Genomic DNA, 21,878 nt, shown 5'->3' with positions numbered 1-21,878 from the left:
ATGTTCAAAAGGGAGAATGACATTTATTAGGGACACCACCATAAGAAATAACCTCTTTGCTGACATCATAAAGGATTTGGATTAAGAAAGAAAAGGACTTCCCAGTGGAATTATTCCTGAAAGAATAGTCAACTTTCCCCTATACGTTATAGGTTTCCTCTCTGATGTGTTTACTGAAGTAAAAGTATGTCTGTCGAACTCTAAGTCAAAGTCAAATAAAAAACATTTCCCAATTTTCCAGGTTAGCTATATGCTCTTCTTTCCCTCTATTTTTAAAAGATAACTTGGATCAGAAAAATCTGGGTAGGGGTCCTGATTCTGCTATCTACCAGCTATGTTATGCTGCTTGAGGAACCTTTATTTCATCATCTGTAAAATGAAAGAATTGGACTAGAAAATACTTAAGATTCCTTGTAGCTCTAAAGCTATAACCCTGGTTTTTTTGAGGCAGATTTTTTTTAAAATGTTTGAGTGACTAAAAAAACCCAAACACCTAATTCATTTCCTAATATGCCTAACATTAACACATACACGGTATCCTGGTCTTGACAGTATACAACAGTCCAGTTTTCCAATTGTCCAGTGAAAGGAATCTTTTTCTCATTTCTTCTCTGCTGCCAGGATTGGTCACTACAGTTATACCTGGCGTCCACTTCAGGAGACTTAAAATCAACTTGTCATTAAGTTATTGTTTCATGGTTATTGGTATAACTATTATAAACCCTGTTTTGCAAATAAGGAAATTGTAATAAAGTCTAGAGAGGTTAAATGTCTGCCCCCAAGGGCAACAGAAATACAAGGGTCAGAGTCTGAATTTGACCTCAAGATCTCACACTCCATAGCCAGTGGGCTTTCCCATAGTACCATGTTTATCTCTAAGGGATTGCTTCTTTGCTGTTGTAGTTGTTGTTTTTTTTTTTTTTTTGGGGGGGGGGGGGAGATGAGGAGTTGGGTTTGAGAATGTCCCCTGGAGTTAGAAAGCAGTACTTGATTTCTTAAAAAAATAATCTTCCAACTTTCATGATATTACTGTTGTTCACAAATCTTTTTGACGCCTTTTTGGGGGTTTCTTGGCAAAGATACTGATGTGGTTTGCCATTTCCTTCTCCAGCTTATTTTACAGACAAGGAAACTGAGGCAAATAGGGTTAAGTGACTTGCCCAATGTCACACAGCTAGTGTCTAAGGCCAGATTTAAACTCATTAAGATGAGTCTTCCTGACTCCAGGTCCAGCATTCTACCACTGCGCCACCTAGCTGTCCAATCTCTATGATATTAAGGCCCAATTTATAATAGAATATTTAATAACTTGGAATCCCCTGGAAGAGTGGCTTTTGAAAGAAAATTTACCACAAGGGTTAATAACTGTGGCTTCTCAGATTGAAACAGCTGTTAAAACAGCTCTTGATCCAACTCCCATAAGCTCTGAACATCAGCTGGAGGAAAAAAATTAAGAGCTGCTACTCTGACAATGGAGACTTGGTCAAAGGCACAAACTGGAAGGAGATCAAACAGTTTAAAAATTCTTTTTGGTAGTTCAGAGCAATGTGTTATCAATAGAGTGTTCACTGGGTCCATCTACGTCCTCTCCGCCATCTTTGTCTTACACACGTTGGCCTTTCAGCAAAACCAATCAGAAATTCACCTGAGAGATAGAATTAAGGTGTCTTTTTAAAGATTAACTTCTTTGGGAAAACACTTTTGAAGAGAACACTTTGGGACTGTACAGTCTTGCCTCGCCCCCCCCACCTCCCCTCCTTCCCCAACTCTTAATTTTTTTTCATGTACAGCACCCATCTTTCCTGGTGGAGAAACCACAGTGCCTCCCCTTAGGAACAACTGAGATTCTTCCTCAGTCAGAAAAGGCAGATCTAATTTGTATCCCCCACTAGACTTAGGGAACTGACTTTTGGAGGTCATACAGCCCAATTCCTTCATTTTACAGAGAAAATAATTGAGGCCCGGCCAGAAAGGAGGAGGTTTGCCTAAGATCACATAGCTAACAAGTAGCAGGGCCTGAACTTCAGCTCAGGTCTCTTGACTGAAGTCCAAGGCACTTCCTACTTCACCATACTAATTTGGAGTCTGTCCTATTGATATGGACACTAGGAAGTGACCCCTGTACTTTCCATGGAGATACAGACTTTGGCAAGCAAATAAGATAAGATAATGAGAATAAAATAGGGGGCAAGTTTACATTGTTTGAGAATAAAATGATCCCCAAAGACATCAAAATCTTTTCCCTTCCTTTACTCAGTTTCTAGATATTATATTACTGCTCTCTGTTCCCACTCTCCTCTATATTTAATAAATGCACAGGAATCTCATGTTTTACAAAGCAAACATTTTAAAAGATATTAAAGGAAACAAATTAGGAAGAAAAAAAATTTGCTGCATTCCAAAGTCAAACAGCAATATTTGGATTTAGATTTCTTGGTATCGGGTATATCACAGGTCCTTTGCCTTAGAATGAATGATAAAGAGTTGATTGGATGTGGAAACCCTTCCACATCCCCCCAAAAGGGAGTCAAATTTGTTGCTCTATTTCCACTTAACTATGCAAAGATTTTTTTTTAAGCAATCAGGGTTAAGTAACTTGCTCAAGGTTACATGGCCAGTTATTTTATGTGGGTGTTAAATATCTGAGGCTGGAATGGAACCCAGGTCTCCCGACTCTGGGGCCGGCACTCTTACTCACTGCACCACCTGGCCGCCCTGTCTATGCAAAGATTTTAAGGGATTTTTTTTTTTACAAGAAGTTTATTATCAAAAATATCTATATTATAGGGGTGGCTAGGTGGCTCAGTGAATACAGCACCAGTCCTGGAGTCAGGAGGACCTGAGATCAAATCCAGACTCAGACACTTAACACTTACTAGCTGTGTGACCTTGGGCAAGTCACTTAACCCCAACTGCCCTGCCGTCCCCCTTCCAAAAAGAAAAAAAAAAGAATATAAACTCTTTATCAGGCTCCAAAAAAACTATTAAACTGTGTATGCATATACCCTCTGACCCAGTGATATCACTATTGGATTATACTTCCAAAAGATCAAAGAAAAAGGAAAGGGCCCATATATACAAGACTATTTACAGAAGCTCTTTTTCTGGTGGCAAAGAACTAGAAACTGAGTGAATACCCATCAATTGGAGAATGACTAAACACATTATGGTATGTCTATATATGTATGTGCATACATGCATATACATTTTTATATGTGTGATGGAATGCCATTATTCTATAAGAAATAATGAAGGGGGTGGTTTCACAGAAACATGTGAAGACTTGTATGAACTTGTATGAGTGCAGAAAACAGAAAAACCAGGAGAACAATTTATATAATAGCAATATTGTTAAGATAAACTTTGAAAGATTGATGAATGCTGATCAACATAATAACCAGCCACAATTCTACAGGACTCAAGATGAAATTTACTGTCCACGTCCTGACAGATATGATGGGCTGTGTGTTTGTAATGTATATACACACATACACACATAAGTTTTTTTGGCCATGGTCAAAGTAGGAATTTGCTTTGTTTGACCTTGCATGTTTGTAATGGGTTTTGTTTTCCTTGCTTCCTCAAATTAGGTGTGGGGGTGAGAGGGAGAGAATGTGAATCTGAAATTAAAATAATGTTTCCCCCAAAGAATAGAAGCTCCTTGAGGGCAGAGACTATTTACCTTTTTGCTTTCATTTGTATTCCCAGTACCTAATCACAGTGTCTGGCACACAGCAAGTACTTAATAAATGCTTTAACTATCTAAGCACCAAAAAATTAAGTGACTTTCCCAAAGTTAGACCAGTATTCAGTTGCAGAGCCAAGATTTTAAATTCAGTGCTCCTTCTACTACACCATCTCATGCAGTCTTATCAAATGAGATAATGTATGTACTGTGCCTTGTAAACCTTAAAGGGCTCTAAACAGGTTAGCTGTTATTATTACCCCTACTAGCATCCTAGGTATGTTTGTAAAAATGATGTCCCCTTTGCAGGCTAAGTAATAGATTTCCATCTGATTGTAGGAGGCTCCAGGTGAGCTGTCTTCATCTTAAATTGAAAACATTGTAGGAAAGAATCATGGCCTCCACAGCCTACAGTCCAAATGTTACCAATAGCCAGAGATTAGCCAGCAGCAGTCAAATATTTGAAGATTTCAGAACAGCATGTCCTGGACAGCTTTACCTTAAAGTATTCGATTAGATAGGTTATGTTTTTCCAAAAGGATAGGCCTTTGATAAAGCTTGATTATTTAACTCCACGATAACATTTCTTCCTTTCACTCTTGGGCAGCTAGACAGTGTTGGTTTTGGAGTTAGGAAGATTTTTCTTCCTGAGTTCAAATCTGGCCTCAGACACTTACTAGTTATGTGACCTTAGGCAAGTCCCTTCACCCCATTTGCCTCAGCTCCTCATCTGTAAAATGAGGTGGAAAAGAAAATAAATGGCAAACCACTCCAGTACCTCTGCCAAGAAAAACCACCAAATAGGGTCACAAAGAGTTGGACACAACTGAAAAAATGACATGACAACTTTCCTTTCTAGATAATCACTCCTCAACCCAATGAGGGTGGGGTGGAAATAAAACTTGCTTTGGCAGGACCTGGGTTGAGAAGTAGAGACAAAGCCAAGAGGACCTGAACCTCTGAGGAGGTCCTGGGTTTTGGTTCACTCTTCCATGTCACTCAGGCTGTGCCCCTGAGCTCTGGTACAAAAAATAGCTTGGAAAGTTGAAGGCTCAAGGTAAATAAATGATCCACTTAGCAGCAGCAGGAGATAAGGACCCCTGCTACACATGGGGCTGGTGAAGGCTTCCATCACAGATTGCTAAATGATAGGTGATCCTCCTTAAAACCCCTTTTAGCATTGACATATTGATCAAATTATATATAACTACAACTCCATTAAATATTTATGTCTTCCAAGGGAACCTATTGAATTCTTTATGCAAGGAGGGCTAAACATATTAGGCCCTACAGCCTTCCTAGGTGACTGTTTACAGGGAATTTGTGACCACCAGCACCACCCCACCTCAGCAACCCAATCCGCAACCTTTAACTAGCCCTCGAGGCAATCTACTAATTGCTGACAGGAGTAATCTCAGCAATTATGCCCTTAAGGCAGAATTCAAATTTTGGCCCCTTGCAAATTCATCCAGGTTAAGGATTATGGTTAGTGAGGGAAGGCAGATGCCAGCTTAACACACACTTTCTTCCCTGTCCTACCCCATTTTTACCTTTTAGGCAAAGTGAAAAAGGAAAAGCCAGAAAAATTAGTCTGGGATCTGCGAATTATGACCTTGGGCAAGTCAGGTTCTCTATCTAGGCCTTAGTTAACACTGTCAGAGGAGGGGGTTGGCCCAGCTGGTCTGTGTAAAGTCTAGCCAAGCTGGACCCCTCATTGCTCTGTCCATTGCTGGCCTCCTTTCCTAGAATGCCCTGTATACTCACTACTCGTGAAATCCTACCCATCCTCCCAACACTTAGCTTTAATGTTACCTCTTTTCCATGAAATCTTCCCTGATGGCCTTAGCTGGAAATAAGCTTTCCCTCCTCCAAATGTCCCTAGCACTTTGAGTGACCTTAGCCATTCAGCATGAAGTATTTTTATTATAATTAATTGTGATTACTACATCTTCTGTCCCTTTTAATTCCCTGATGGGAGAGATAAGTACCTAACACAATGCTTTGTACCTAGTAGGCATCGAGTCATTTGTCCCCTAGGCTTTAGGATTCTTTGATTCTATTTCTCAAAAGTTTACAGGCATCAGGCTTCCTGTTAACAAGATGCAATAATCTTTAAATATTTGTTCACTTTAATTTCTCAGTTCCCAAACACATTGAAATCTGCTTGCCTCTCACCCCCTACGATCCTCCCCTCCCATACCCCCACTCCTGCTTGAGCTCTATCAAGCTCTCAAAGAGAGTGCTTGTATAACCAGAAACAGGGGAAGCTTTCATAGGATATACTCCCCCCACACACACATACATACCCCCTAACACTGCCCATTCATCCTGAATCCTAAAAACCAATAGGGCCCTCTCTGACAGAGCCTTCGGCTGCTACCCGCCCCTTCAACATTCCCCCTCTTTAGCACCCCCCCCCCCTCGCTTTGCGCCATCGGCCAACTCCTGCCACAAAAAATCTCAATTCATCACTATGGGGTTGCCATGGCAACCCCCAGCCACCTAATCCCCTTAGAACATTATGCAAATCTCCTTCTCCCAGCAACAGGCTGCTTTTTTTTTAAAGTAAACTACACAGAGGTAGGTCATTAAATTGAATTTTGGGGTCTCTCTCATCAGAACTAATGCTGAGGGTTTTTTTTTAATTATAGTAGCTCCCCTGGGAGAAGGAATGGGGGGGGGGGGGCCCCAACTGTGCTGGGAAGAGCAAGGAAAAAGGAGGAGAGGCAAGTGTATTAGCGTAGGAAAATGAGAAGCAAACCCAGCCACCCTTATTTGGCATACCCTTTGGCCAGCTGCCCTTCACATTTTTTTTTTAAATTACAACCTACCTCAAAGGGCTATTATGAGGAAAGGGCTTTGGAACCTGTCAAGTGCTATATGTGTGAGCTATTATTAACTATTATCATTGTGAAATGAAAAGGGCAAAAGACTCCCCCAAACTCTCCCCAGTCATGTGCTTCAGTTTAGCTATTGTATTCACTTATAAAAATGTCTTTTTTTTTCCCTTAAAGGGCTTTTCCCATGCCCATCAGCAATGATCAGGCATCTATCTGAGTAAGAAGCCCTAAAAATCATAGGACTAAAAGGGACCTTTAGAAGTCACTTGAGCAGCTAGGTGGTGCCATAGTGCACAGAGCGCCAGGCCTGGAGTCAGGAAGACTCATTTCGAGAGTTCAAATCTGGTCTCAGATACCCCCTAGCTGTGTGACCCTGGGCAAATCACTTCACCCTGTTGGCCTCAGCTGCCTCATCTATAAAATGAGCTGAAGAAGGAAATGGACAACCACTCCAGTATCTCTATCAAGAAAACCCTAAATGGAGTCACAAAGAGCTGGATACAAATGAACAATAACAAATCACCTGGTCTACCCTTTCCAAGGTCAGAAGGGAGACAGTGCTCAGATGCTCAAGCTTTTCCCATGCTACATATGGCAAGACACTTTACTTCTAGGTAGCTAGGTAGTGCTGGATTTGGTATCTGGTCCGGGAAGACCAGAATGTGAATCCTGCCTCAACATTTCTTAGTTGGATGACCCTAGGCAAGTCATGTATCCTCCCTCAGCCTCAGTACCTACTTTCACAGGGTCATTTTGAAAAGCAATTGAAGCAATATATATAAAACACTTTGCAAACCATATAGCATTATAAAGCACTATCTAAATTATTATTGCTGTTACTTCACACCTGAGTCCTCAAGTTTTAGACCTTTGTTCCAGTTCACTTTAATCCTGGTACTGAAAGTGCTGGGTCCAGGGGAACTCCCCAAAATACCATCTCTTCCCTCTACCTGCCTTTGTAACTCAGTTTCCCATATCCAAAGAGGCTACCCATCCAGTGAGTTCCTCTCTCAACATCCAGGTATATAACCTTAGAAAAACATTCCCCAGTGTCTCTTGGAAGAAATGTCACTTTTCCTGATGTAGTTTTATTGGTAGCAAAACTGTAACTCTTTTCCTCCAGACCTGTCTTCTTAAGACCTGCTTGGGAGACCCTTATTTTCTTCCAGTTAAAGGAAGATAACCTACTGGAAGAAGCTAGGAGGGAGAGCTGGGCAGTCTTCAGATGGCTTGGGCTTAAGAAGCAAGTGTCCCTGAAGAGCTCCAAATCTGCAAAGGTTTATAAAACGCTGAGCAGGATAATCTGGATAGATTCCTTGCTGGATCACAGCTCCCTGAGAAAATACACATGCTATAAAGGCACTACACACAAGTACCAGGTATCATTGAGAATAGACAGAGTTCAAAGCCAAGAGCTGTAGAAAGAATAGCAAAGCTGCTTTTGAGAGTCTTAAATACAAGTCTTCTCTTTCAAACCAAAGTAAAAGTCAGATCTTCTTTCACCCCCCCCCCCCAAACTATCTCAGTTTTACTCTGTACTTGAGGTGAGGAAAGGAAGGGCTGGTTTTTTGGATGGAGGAAAGAGAGAGATGCTGAAACTGCATATGGGCACCAAGGGAACGTACTTAGTACTGCAACAACTTTTCTTGGGTTGGGTTTTTTGTGCTTTTTGGCAGGAAGACAATCACATAACTCAGTCCTAAATTTCCCCCCAGTAAATGTAGACCCTTGAGTGCAGGAATTATTTACATTTTTCTCCTTGTATCTTAGTGCCTAGCATATCTCAACATTACATTCCCCAATCTCTGGAGAATTTCCCCCCCAAAACAATACTTTCCCCTTTCAGAAAGAAGGGCAGTTAAGAATTTATCAAATACCCAGTTCAGGGGGTGGTTAGGTGGCACAGTAAATAGAGCACTGGCCTTAGGAGTCAGGAGGACCTGAGTTTAAATCTGGCCTAAAACACTTAACACTTACTAGCTGTGTGTGACCTTGGACAAGCCACTTAACCCCAATTGCTCTGCCTTCTCCCCTCCAAAAAGAGCAAAAAATTGAAAACAAAACAAAAATCAAATACCCAGTTCAAAACTGCCTTTCAAGGCCTGACTGAAATCTACTCCTCAGTAGAGAGATCCCTTCAAAAACCTCTGTCTTGTTCAGAGTCCTGATGCTGGAGTCTTATATTACATCATTTGCCATGTACTTTATATGTGGTCCTAGTGTGTTAACTACTTGATGTATTTAAGTCTTATTTCTACTGCAAGGGGACCGTTGATTTCCCTTATGTCCCACAAACTACTATTGCACATGACCGGGCAGATAAAAGGTATGAAAAATGATATTTTTTAACAAAGACAGAAGAATCACCCCCTTCCCTCTCCCCTAAACTCTGACTCCTGTCAACCTACAACAATATCTCTTACTCTTTGGGTTCTGGACACAAAAGGGAGCAGAGGTATTCTGGGCTGCTCTTGTGAGGAGATAAAATCAAAAATTGGAATTAGCAAGATCAAGAACCCCAATTTTCAATTGGTCTTCTGAGTGTACCATAAACTGTTACATGGGAGAACAATAGAAGCTTTAGGGTCAAGGCTACCTCAGAAGGGTAAGATTTTAAAAGCTGGAAATTGGGTTCTAGTTATGCTTTGGTGAAAAGAATGAATGGATACTCCTGGGTAGAGAATCATGTCAGGAGAACTTGAATGAAGATCCTGGCTATGCTACTGACTGCTGTGTGTAAATCACTACCTCTCTGAATTTCATTTTCTTTCTTCATTTGTAGAAGGAGGGAGGGAGGACACTGAACTAGCTCACTAAGGTCCCTTCTTGATCTAAACATTTTAAGATCTCTAAGATGGCACTGAACACCTGGAACTATGCCATGTCCAATAAATATGAATTGAATTGTAGGATGAGAACCACATGGAAGGGTGTTCTAAAGGAAATTATTTAGGATAAGGAATGAAATCAAATTAGGGATGACAACAATAGCTCATAATTATATGATGCTTTAAGGTTTACCAAATGCTTCTCCCACAACCCTGTGAGGTTGCAAGCATCATTTATCCCCATTTTACAGACAAGGAAACAGGCTCAGAAGCTTACCCATGGTACCAGAACTAGACAGTGTTCTAATCACGGCCATGACACTTCCAAGATGCCAATATGGTACTTTTTCTCCTATGTCAGTACTGTGCCAAATAGAGAGGTCCTAAAAATTAAGAATTTCTGAATGGGAAGGGACCTCAGAGATCCTCAACTCTAAATCATTCATCTTCTTCAAAAGGCTCTTATTCCATATTCATCATGCAATTTTGCCTTAGCAGAGAGCTGTGCAGACAGACGTGTTCAATGACTTGGGGAGATTTGCTGTCCAAACCTAAAGCTTGTATAGTTAGTCAGCAAGGATAAGCAAGCAGATTCTAATATTCAATCCAGTTCCCAAGAGAATTAGTATTATAGAGCCTTTAATGTCCCACTCCTACCCAACACCCCCAAAGTGTGGAAAGTCCAACCAAATCCGAATCTGCCCCTCAGTTTAATTTCCTCAGGCACTTAGTCCAGAGAGCATTCCCAATCAATGAAAGGGTTTATCCTTAGGAATTATCCATGCAAATGCATGCTTTCCTCCCCCCCCCACATATATGTATGTATATGTGCGCATATGTATTCATGTGTATATGTATACATACATTGTGTATTATATAATGCATATTATATGCGATACACATTATATAATGTGTATATGCATATATATGTATGCATACATGTATGTATATACACACATATATATATACACATCCCTACTCTAAAAAGTCTAAGAAGGCTGAATATATCCACTAAAAAAAAGACCAAAAAATGAAAATGGAAGTGGAAGAGGAAAGGGGGAGGACAAGAGAAGAAATCATCTTGGATGTAAGTCACTGGAAGCATTTGTTGAAAACCAGATATTGTCCCTTTAAGCCTATGAAAACAAGGCCCTTGAGCTGGCAGTTCTCACTGCGGTACACAATTATGGGTACTTTCAGCTGTCTAGCACTCTTTCAAGTGCTCTCTTAAACCAGACTGTCAATGGCATGTTGAAAGCTATTCTGCCGGCTGCTATCATTAATAGCAAAGTGGAGAGCTATACTGATGAGAATTAAATATGAGGGAGGGGGGTGGGTCACAACCAGTCATTACAGAATTACCAATATCAGAAAGGAGACACAATGCCACTTTGGGGAATAAAGTCCAAACTAGTAGATGAAGTCCAGGGGAGAGCTAGGACTTCCAGTCTGCTGCCAAGTGAGATGACAGGGAAAGAAGAAAGCTCCAAGCCCAATAAGGCTTCAGTGGATGGGAGCAAGGCCAGACCTGGGTGGTCCTATGGAAGGTGAACACAGAATCTTAGAAAGGACCTGAGAGGTCAGATCATCTGGGCCCAATTCATTTGCAGAAGGGGTTCAGATTGGAGTTAGAACCTAGCCTTCTCTCAGGTTACGTCACTGGACCATACACAACTGTACAATTACCGAACTACCTACTACATACCCTACCTAGCATACTAGACACTATGATGAATCCAAAAAGAAAAATGCCCTGGCCCTAAAGGTTACAATCTAGTTGGGAAGACAAGACTAAAATGCATAAATCAGAAGGATTATGAAAGAATATCCTTGAACTCTAAATGTGTATTAAAAATCAAAATAAGACCAAACAAACAAAAAACCCTATTACCAAGGAAGGCAAAGATTTCAGAGTTTAGCCTGAATCACTAAAATACTTGCACTTATTCTTTGCAGATAATCCCCCCCAAGTGTATTTTCCTAAACTATCATGGACTCAAATCATCTTTACCCTAGGTTCTCCTAACTCATCCCTATCAAAAACCAACCAACCAACCAACCAAGCCTTCTCAGAATTTGAAAACCAAAATTAACTCACTCTATACATTCCAACTACTTTTGATCACCCACTATGTGCAAAGCACCACACTGGATTCCTATGGGCATTCAGAGTACAATAATGTTTGTTGTTGTAGTTGTTGTTCGGTCCTGACCCCTCCTGACCTCATTTTGGGGGTTTTCTTGGCAAAGACACTGGAGTGGTTTGCCATTTCCTTCTCCAGATCATTTTACAGAAGAGGAAATGGAGGCAAAAAGGGTTAAGTAACGGGTCCAGGAAGTGTCTGAGGCCAGATTTGAACTTAGGAAGATAAGTCTTCCTGATTTCAGCATGACACTCTATCTATTGTACTGCCTAACTACCCCCAACATAAGTACTCTACATTCAGGGTCACAGGACTCTTTAGAATATCTACTAAAGAATCCCTATAGTCCTCTTTTATCACCTGAATGGCAAAATATTGAACCACAGAATTTGAGGTACAAGAGGCCTCAATCTATAGAACATTGTACTTGAAATAATAGAAAAATGAGATCCAGATCCAGTTAAATGACTTCTCACACAGCTAACCAATGGCACGGTGCAAAAGTAGAACCCAAGTCTCCTGACTCCCAGGCCCCATACAACCTGATGTGCTAACATTTCATCCCTACCCCAGGAGAAGTTTACAAGCTGTCTTCACTCTTTGCAAGAAATCTCCTACCTAGGATAACTAGTTAGTCACATGGGAATTACTATGCATTTTTAATCATTAGTTGGACAAATATTTGAATCTAACTAGCAATTCAAAACATGATGAGTGCAAAGAGGGCAAGCTGACACAGTTATAAAACTTTAAATTAGGTACTCAGCACTTCTGTATACTGAGTTTATAGCCTCAGCTCCTTTAGATATTAATATAAAAGCCTATGGCAGTCTAAATACTTGGTTTCCTAACAGCCAAGGAGTGAGTCTTCGATCTTTTTCTTCTGTCTCACTAAAAAGCCCTTTTACTGAAGTCTGGTGGTTTATGGAACAAGAACATCTTCCTCTTAACACATAATGTTGCTTTGAAACCAAAATGCCTTAAATCTCACTCTTTAAAACTGACTCAAATAATGAAATGGATTTGTGATGTCCTCAATGACAGCATACCCTCCAACAAAAGTGGATCAGTCTTTCCATGCCTAGCCATCCTGGTACAAGTCTCTTATCTATATCTTGCAATAAGGTTGTTTTTTGTGGGGGTGGGGAAGCTATCCAACATACTTAAAGCTTTCCTCCAATTTTCCCGACTTGAGAATACCAATTGAGCATGAGAATTGTCCCTGGACTGTTTCATAGAAAACCCCCACTCCCCCCCCAAAAAAATAAAAAATTAAATGAGTTACACAACAGACCAAATTCAATACTCTGAAACAGGAGTGGGGAACTTTCAGTCTTGAGACCATATGTTCCCCACTCCTTCCAGTGACCCAAAATATTATCATCACCACTGTTCATTTAAGGTAGGAAAGTTCATCATCTTTCTGGGATTTGTCCCTCAATTAACTTTGTTATTTCTGGGAAACAACAGGGAACAAGAAAGATGGGAATTGGTAAGCTCTCAGCTCTCCTGAATCATCCTTGACATTCTGCCTGAAGGCTGGGGGTTGGACCAGATGACCTCTTGAAATCCCTGCAAGGGCAGCAGGGACAGCCCAGCCCTAGAGATTTTGTAATTTACACTTTGACATAATTAGGGAGGGAGGCAGAAGAGTAGGAGGGGGAAACCATTTATTAACCTCTCAGTGATCTGAAGGCTATGAGAGAGACAGAGACACTGTAAAGACAACCAAATCCACATTTAAGCTTATTTATAAAACCAAAATGGACTGAGCTCCCATCATTGGCTGCCCTCTATCAATACTTTAGGGCCCATCCAGCCAAACCTGTGGTTCCTATCTAATTGGCATTTCCCATAGAAACATGAACCAGCATCCATTTTTACATCCAATTTGAAAAAAAAAAATGTAGTTGTGGTAGTGGGAAGGGAGGGTATCTGCTCTGTGGATTGAAGACCTCTACACTTCCAGAAGGTGCTATGTAGATAATGTATTATATAAATGTATGAGCCAATCCCCCCTCCCACCCCTCTACTTAAAGAAGTACCCATCCAGTTTGTTCCAGGCAGATGTAATCACACGAACAGTCAAGTCTAGAGGGCAGGACACTGCATGAATAATTCAGGCACTCCAGTCACTTGATTGTGTGTGCAGATAAAACACCAGTCAACCGCTAAACAGGTCAGCTGATAAACTTGTTTGCTCAGGCCTAACCACCATCCACTGAATGCACCCAGTACCCACACTACAATTAGTGGCAGGATTTATTTTGCAGAGCTCTCACAAGCCAGGGGAGTGACAAGCCCTATTAGCTTATGGTTGCATTTATCATCACAGGGTTTCCTCACCTCCTTCTGCCTTTGTTCCTGCATTGCCACAGGGCTATTTCACCCAACTAGAGATTTGCAAGTTAAAGCTACAAGGAGTCTAAGAAACAGAAAACACTCATCCCCATTCAGTAAACTCGGGAGCCAGATTCCAGTGGGGGTGGGAAGAGCTCACTGGGCCAATGATTCACAGGCACAATAGATTAATTCCCAAATCAACTAGAAGAATTTGGAGAAGGCTCTTTTAACCCAGAGGCTCGTTTCTTAAACTATCACATGCCAAATGTGTTAAGATTTTGTACCAGCATTTTTTTTTCTGGACACTGAGTATGCCAAGGCCTTGGACTTAAAAAAAAAAACTGGGATTGTTACAAAAGTCATCTCTATATATACAGGATTCCTTAGACCAAAGGGCTATCTTATCCACTCTTACTGGGGCCACAGCAGCCCAACACCAAGCAGAACTCAACATGCAACAACATATAACGCCTTAATTATAAGGCTCTTAGAATAACTGCTGCTATAAATTTTAAACTTGGGTGCAATTACCCTCTTTAAACACACCCAAGAAACTCAGCTCTTGGGGAAAAGGGTGTGAAGGGAGACAAGGAATAAGGATGACAGGACTTCAGTTTCCTTAGGCCTAGGCTCTCACTACCCTCTCACCCCCAAAACACACACACACACACACACACACACACACACACACACACACACACATTCTTTCAGGCATTTTTATTATACTAGAATCTAGGCCAATCCTGCCATTTTGCAGATGAGGTCTAAAGAGGTGAATCTGCCCAGTCACATAAAAGGAGTAGCAGAGATGGAAATGAATCAGATCCAGCCTTCTTCTTTATACCACATTCCCACAAATGTTTTCCACATTATTCCCACAAATGTTCAACTTTTTCAAATAATCCCATTGCAAAGCTGTATGGCTGGTTTTAACCTTCCTATCTAGAAGTATCCTAAAAGCGTTCATCAAGATGTCACACTATAGTCTTAATTTCACTGCTTCAGCCTTCTCCTGGTTAGGATCACCAAAGGAGTCTCTACCAAACTAAACTGCTCAACTGAGAAACCTTTCAGGATTTTATAGATGTCTATACCAGGGAATAGAGGCAGGGAGGTGGCACAGTGGATATGGATAGAGTGTGGGGCCTGGAGTCAGAAAGACCCACCTTCATGTGTTCAAATCTGGCCTCAGACACTTACTAGCTGTGTGACTCTGGGTAAGTCACTTAACCCTGTTTGCCTCAGTTTCCTCATCTGTAAAATGAGCTGGAGAAGGGAATGGTAAACTACCCCAGAAGCTTTGCCAAGAAAACCCCACAAAGAGTTGGGCACTACTGAAACAACTAAACAACAACAAAATACTGGGCCATCCACTTGGGGATCATTAAGGAGGTATCCACATATAGTAGACAGCACTTAGAATTACAGGAACCCCAGTCTCTTCACAAATACAAGGGCAGAGACTAGTTAATCTCCAAGGTCCCTCCCAGCTCTGACATTCCAAGACTTCCTGTGATCTTCCTACCTGTGACACCTTGCAAAACCAGAACAGAATTTAAACCTCATAGCCAAGTTAAATTTCTAGTAGAAAGTCCACTTGAGCAAAGTTGCCAAAAGTTAGTATTAGCCAACAACTTTGGAACACCAATTGTGAAAGAGACCATCCAGCCTTTATTATCAGTATGGGCTCAGTCAATGCAAATCATTCCAGAGGCCAAATTACAGTCAGTCACTCTCCTACAAATATAAATATACCAAGGGCCTCACCCTTTACCCCTCCCAGGGATAGTGCCAGATTACAGATATGCACTGAGATAAAGGATATTAGTATTTGTTCGGTTTGAGACCTATAGTAGTTAGAACAGTCACAATATAAGGTCTACCTATCCACTAAACCATGCCCCTACTAGGGAAACTGGTTTAATTTCAGAATTCCAAAATGGAGCTAGACTCCAATCAGGTCTCTCCTTCAATTCTTAATGAGGAGTGCTTTTAAAAGTAGTAGGAAAGTGAGAGTAAATAAGCAGGTTTAATCTCAGTAGCTTCATTCCTGTAAATTTTACACTCCTGAGCCTAGGGCCTTTAGGCCTCAGGCCCCTTCCAGTTATCTTATCAAGGTAGAACACCACTTTTTTTTCCCCCAACAAACCCTCTGGCACTTCCTCTAGAGAATTTTACACAAAGAAAGATAAAAAGTTGCAAGCCACCTCTTCACTTTCAAGATATAAAGCAGATAGATCTAAGGGGTGCCTCCATCTTGTGTACAACTTCCCAATTACTTACAGGCCTAAATGTTAAATCAGATGCCTCTGACAATTAGGCAGCATTCTTGGTAATGAATTAGAGAAACTCAACTCAGCAGCATAAGAAAACTAAGTGCCCTATGGTTACCACTCCAAACAGTAGTTTGAGTTTCAAATCCTCCTAAACAATAGGGGAGGAGGGGGCATGTTTAGGGGAGGTAGCTAACCTCAATTCCTAAACTGGAGATTAACTCAGGCAATTCCACAGACACTGCAATTCAACCAAGTTTCTCTCCTTTAATGTATTCTTTTCACATATTGGGAACAATCACTTACCTGTTTGTGCATTTCAATGTTCAGACCATAGGACATTTCATAGTACTGTTTAAAAAAAAAAAAGGCAAAAAGTGTTCCAATTAATGATGAACAAACCACACAGAAATCTATTCATTCTTCAAATGCTTGCTTGTGATGAGGAAGGTTTCTGGCCAAACTGTACTTATGATAGATTTGCCAAGGAAGTTTTAAATCAAAACTAATAGCCCAGCCTATAGAGGCCCCAGAAGCCAACAATGAACAAGTGTTTCTCCTACCACCAAATGGAACATATATATAGGGAGAATAGGGATCACCCTCCCTTCTAGCAGTACATGTGCCACATATCCTGTTGATACAAGGTTCGAGTTCAACAGAGAATATTATGTACACTGGGACACTGTTACCTCTTTTCCTCTAAGAATTATTTATTTAGCACAGTGTCAAAGGCCTCTTATGTGGAAAGCAGTGTGGGGGAGAAGAGCTTAAGTGTCTTCTATGCTCACTTACAAACTGAAGACTAGACTTGCTATGATAATCTCTGGGATAAAAAAAAGAAGAGGCATTCCACCTACTGCCCCAGAACAAAGATTTGGTGAAAAAAGATTTCTCAAGTTTTATTTTGGCTTGGGTTGGTAGGGGGAAAGGGCTGATAGAGGCTGATATCTATCTACAAAAGCTGCTCATTCTTTCTTAAAAGGGGACTGAGGGAAGGAGGTCAGAAAAGGAGAATGGTTTATAAGGGCTTTCAAGACCAGACCATACCCTGAAGGCCAGACCCCCTGGCTTTACCAAAAGGTTGAGAGCAGTAAAGTTACAGAACAGATCCCAAAGTTAGGAGTTTACCCAACACAAAGGCAGACTGACCCTGGATATAATACAGGATTGGGTCAACCAACCACTGGAGAACATCTGGGAAGTGTCAAAGTAAAAATAAAAAACAAAAACAAGTAATAGACACTTGGAGAGAGGTCAGTGTGTGGGACTAGTTCTCCTTTTGATTCCTGCCCCAACAACTTTGAGCTAAAGTGTCTCTTTTATTAAAGCAGCATCCCCCTTTAATGCAGACAGAGGGATTTTGTTGCTGAGCATCCTAGACAGAACCCAGAACCCTGGAGTGACAAGAAAAGGAGGGGCAAAGAGTCAGAGACAGAAAGGTTGTTCTCAGTTCTTTACCAAATGCCCACCTTCCTTGCTCTCCCCCTCCACACATACCCAATTTTCCTCTGTGAGGTCCCTACCTAGGCTCCATGTTTGGCTTTCAGTCTGACTTTACCTCTGTTGCTTACCCTCCCCCCCACACCCCTCCCCCCAACTCCCAGCTCCTGGGTCATTCTGTGGAGCAGCTCTTACCATAACATAATGGCGCTGCATTTCTGTCTTCTCGTTGGCGAGCTTGTCGTACTCCACTTTGAGACTATAAAGATGAAAACCAGATCATTTTAAGAAACTATCCCCAACCACAGAGTCTTTTAGTGAGCTGGGATTGGAGAGTAGAAAGGGTGCTAGTAAATGTGAAAGGAGAGAAAGAGGACTTTAAAAGTCACTTTTCTACCTGCCCAGAGCACTATCCAATTTCCAGTTGGCATTGGAAAATCAACTCATCGACACTGCCCCCCACCCCAAGGGGGGGGGGGGGGGAAGGGGGGGGCAAGGAGAATACAAGGAGAAACCTGCCCTTTCACTCAACCCTGCCAAAGAAACTAGAATATTCCCAGAAGGGTCAACTTAAAGTGGTGAAGGATCCTAAAATCAAAACCCAGCACTGGAGCAGAGAGCAATCTTCACCCTTGAACCCCTTTTAAAAATTAGCCCAAACTCCTCTGGGAATGAAGGAATGGTATTGAGGACAGAGAGTGGAGCCTCTGGGTGACAAACAGTTAAACTGGGGCTGCTCCGAATGGGGAAATGAAGGATTGCACCCCAAGTCTCATCTCCTCCGCGGGGATTTCTGAACCCCTAGGTAATAGCGGAAGAGTATGTATGTATGCTGAGGGCCCCTAGGGATCTGCCTAGTTCTCTGCCTCCACCTCGGACCTTACCTGTGATACTGAGCTTGTAAGAACTGGAATTCGTCTTTGATTCGATCACAGGACTCTGCCACAGTAAATTTAAATCCCGGCTGGCCGGGTTGATGGGGAGCCTAGAGTCAGGGGAAGACAGACGTAGGAAGAGACAGGAGTAAAGAGATCAGCGAAGGGATCCGGACAGGCAAAGCAGCTACCATCTGCCCCCTAGTCCTGCCTCTCTTGATCACTCCCTCCCCCCACCCCGCATCCGCGAGGCGACTGGGGTCTACACCACCCTCCAAACCAGATCCTCCCCTCAGACCCAAGTTTCTTAGCTACCGTAAGAAGAGACACCCCAAGCACTCCCCTCCATTAGAGGGCTTCCATCTCGGCGGCATCCCAAGGAGGGAATGGGAGGGGGAAAGCACTGTTTGTTTAGACGCAAAGGTGGGGGTGAGAGGAGGGGGGCGAAGGCATTTATGTGTGAAAGCACTTCATCCTTCTACACCAGCCGCACCAAAGCGCACCAGAAGGCTTTAACCATCTCGGTCCCCCAGTCCGCCAGCCCTCCCCCGCCCCCCCTTCCCTCCCTCTTTGTGTTAGAGCGCGCACACACTCACACACACACAAACACACACACAAACGCACGCACACAAACCATAAAGGTAACAAGCAAAATGGAGGTCCAAGATAAACAGCTTCATTTACCCTCCAATGATAGATGATTAAATAAATCGAGTTACAATTACTCACCGGATGTCTGCCTTGCGGATACATCGCAGGGAGGGGTCGTGATTCTGCGAGAGTAGGTTGAAGCACGGAGACCTGAACCCGGGGAGGTGAGGGAGAGGGGGAGCGAGGAAAGCCGGACCAGGGGGCGGCAGGGAAATTGAGTGGTTTCCCCCGCGCCCCCCCACCCCACTCTCGGAACAATATCCCAGGCTCGGGAACCAGACACAAGTAGAAACAAAGAGCCTTGGCAAAATTAAGGGGAAAAAAAAGTCCTTCTAGAAAGCGAATGGGGAGGCCGGGGCCGAGCTTGCTGGGGGTGGGGAATGGGGGGTCTCCTTGTCTTTGTCTAGCTAGGGCTCCGCCGCCAGCAGCCGGCCGGTTTCCCTCGAGTGCGAAGAGAGAGTCAGACTCGGGGGGTTCGTAGACATCCTTGTCCTCCCCGCGGATTCACCGGGGGAGGGTGCAGTGTCCTGCGCTGGAGTCCCAAGACCAGTGGAAGCAGCTACTACTGACCTCCTCTACCCCCTGCCCCGAATCACCGCCGCCGGGCTGGGAGGGGGACACGACCAGACAGCTCCACCAACCCGAGCGCTCACAAGATCTCCAATGTTGCCTGGTTCTGGACAGGCTCCGAAGAAAGCCCTCCCGGAGGAGAAAGGATAAATTAGGAAGGACCAAGGTGGCGAGTTGAGGTGGTGAGAGTGCCGAGAAGTGAGGACAGGAGCTCAGCTCAGGCCGTTTGACCACCCTCCCCCCACCCCCCTCGGAGAACCCAGCTGCTCCTCCGCCGTGGCTGTGGCTGTGGCTTCAATTCCCTTCCCGGAGCTGGAGAAAAGCCGCTTCTAAGTAGATTCGATTCAACTGTTTGGCATCCTAACTCCACCAGGCGCAGGAAGGAACTAGCCAGGGTCCACTCCGGGGAGAAATTCGCTCTCCTCAAAGCCAGAGAATGGCAAATCCCGAAGACAAGAAAGCCCTCTTGCTGCTGCCTCGGAGGACGGGCAAAGGGGAGACGCTCAAGAGGAAAGACCCAGCAAGACAAGAGAGCTCTGTGGCTTTCCACTCGGCCCCTCTCTTTTCCTCTTTCCTCTACTAACCCCCAAAACACACACTCACACACACGTACATACACTCACACCAAAAAAAAAAAAAAAGTGCCCCGGACCTTGCGGATACCACACACAGACAGAGGCTAGGGGGACAAGCACGAGGTCTGAACTGCCGCGAGAGCAGTTCCAAATAGGGACTGAAAAGTAACAAAATAATGTGGCAGCTTTGCCCGGCCTTGGCCAATGAGAATGCGGAACCCCCACGTGGGGCGGCCGAACTCGGGCTGCGAATGGGTGCTTGCAGGGGAGACGTCACAATGCCCTCTTGTGTCTAAAACTATGCATGAAAAGTAGCAATCAGCCCCTACCCGCTGGTGACTTTCGCATGGGAGTGAAAAACAGCGCTCCTCAGATCAAGAATTAACCGAAAGACATATAATAAATAGATATATATTATGGTCCTCGGCTGCTAGGGTGTTTTTTTCCCTCCTCTTTTTTTTCCCACGATCCACTAGCAAATAATTATTTGGCGGGAGGGAGAAGGAAGAGAAATAACAAAAGAAAAAAAGACATCCTCTCTTACAATTCTAAAAAAACCTGTGGCTTGTAATAATGTATCAGTTTATTCTGCAGCGGCGGCGAACGATTCCTCCCTCTAATCTCATTAGGTCTGCAAAGCAGTCCAATTAGATACTATAAAACAAACAGAATCGCTTTGTCACTTTTATGTTTTCAGTTCACAAGATTTAGTGTGGATAAAATGGTTATTCCCAAAGTTGCTTCTCCCTCCACCCGCATTTAAAGATGTGTTCAGAATAGCCAGGCGGCCCTTTCTTTTCCTCAACCTACCCCCCACCCCACCCCCGCCCCATTTTCTCTTTCATGCTCCAGTCTTTTCGCAAAATAAACACCCTTTGATGTGAGATGGGTAGTGAGAAGGTCTGAAGAACTCTTGGTTGGCTGCAAACAAAAAATGGAAACAACCCGGTTCCACCCGGACTACCTGTTTCTCTCATATCCCTGAACTCTGGTCTCCTTTCCAGTCTGAGCAGTCCTGGTCAAGTACTTGGATAACCATCATTAAAGTTACACACTCACTAAACGTCATTTGAATATCCCTGCATTCTCTCTACAAAGTAGCGTCTCTGGGATAGTAGTAGAGGGTTTCCCCCTCAGTCAGAGAAGCTATCGCCTCTCACAGCATTTTATTAAGCCTATTAGAGAGGAGTACTAAATTTACTCCATACCATAGGATTAGAATGCTCTAAGGCAAATTCAAGACTGAGGGTCTGACAATGCACCTCCTAGTACAGGCTCATGCTAAACTAACCTAGAGAGTTTTCTGGGTATAGCCTGACAGCAATAGGGTTTTGAGTGGGAAAGACCAACTGATCTCCTGGTCTAGCTTGTTGCTGCCATTAGTGGGGGCAGCACTGGTGGGGGGGGGGGGGGGGGGGGGATAGGTGGAACGGGAAACAGTAAACCCATCACCGATAGTCCTTTATCACTATATCTTGGGGTTACTCCAGGCCGGATCTGGAGAGGAAAAAGAGAAGGCCTTTAGTGTGTGTGTAATTAAAAAGAAAAAAAAAGACTGTCTTACACCCTCCCCACACACAACTCTCCTCCCTCCCCACACACAAACCCTTCTTCTTCCTCCTTGTACAAAGGAACAAAAACCTGGATTCTC

The 21,878-nt window shown here is 43.1% G+C and overlaps 1 protein-coding gene across 7 annotated transcripts in view; it reads right to left on the bottom strand.

Annotated features, from left to right (window-relative positions):
• The window catches only part of TLE3 (TLE family member 3, transcriptional corepressor), a 59,752-nt gene extending 39,364 nt beyond the window's left edge, over positions 1-20,388 (bottom strand). For all 7 annotated transcript variants that reach the window (XM_069098186.1, XM_069098188.1, XM_069098187.1 and 4 more), the window contains exons 1-4: positions 19,161-20,388; positions 18,441-18,541; positions 17,752-17,815; positions 16,420-16,464 (exon numbers count right to left, since the gene is read on the bottom strand). In XM_069098186.1, coding sequence (XP_068954287.1) covers positions 16,420-16,464; positions 17,752-17,815; positions 18,441-18,541; positions 19,161-19,184 — 234 coding nt within the window. In that variant the 5' untranslated portion in view covers positions 19,185-20,388. The remainder of the gene's footprint in view (positions 1-16,419; positions 16,465-17,751; positions 17,816-18,440; positions 18,542-19,160) is intronic.
• Between the last annotated feature and the right edge of the window lie 1,490 nt (positions 20,389-21,878).

Source organism: Petaurus breviceps, unplaced genomic scaffold (genome assembly GCF_028583685.1).
Source record: "Petaurus breviceps papuanus isolate PSGF00001 unplaced genomic scaffold, PetGlider_PUasm1.0 37, whole genome shotgun sequence".
NCBI classification, from domain to species: Eukaryota; Metazoa; Chordata; class Mammalia; order Diprotodontia; family Petauridae; genus Petaurus; species Petaurus breviceps.
This window is presented reverse-complemented; position numbering and strand designations above follow the sequence as displayed.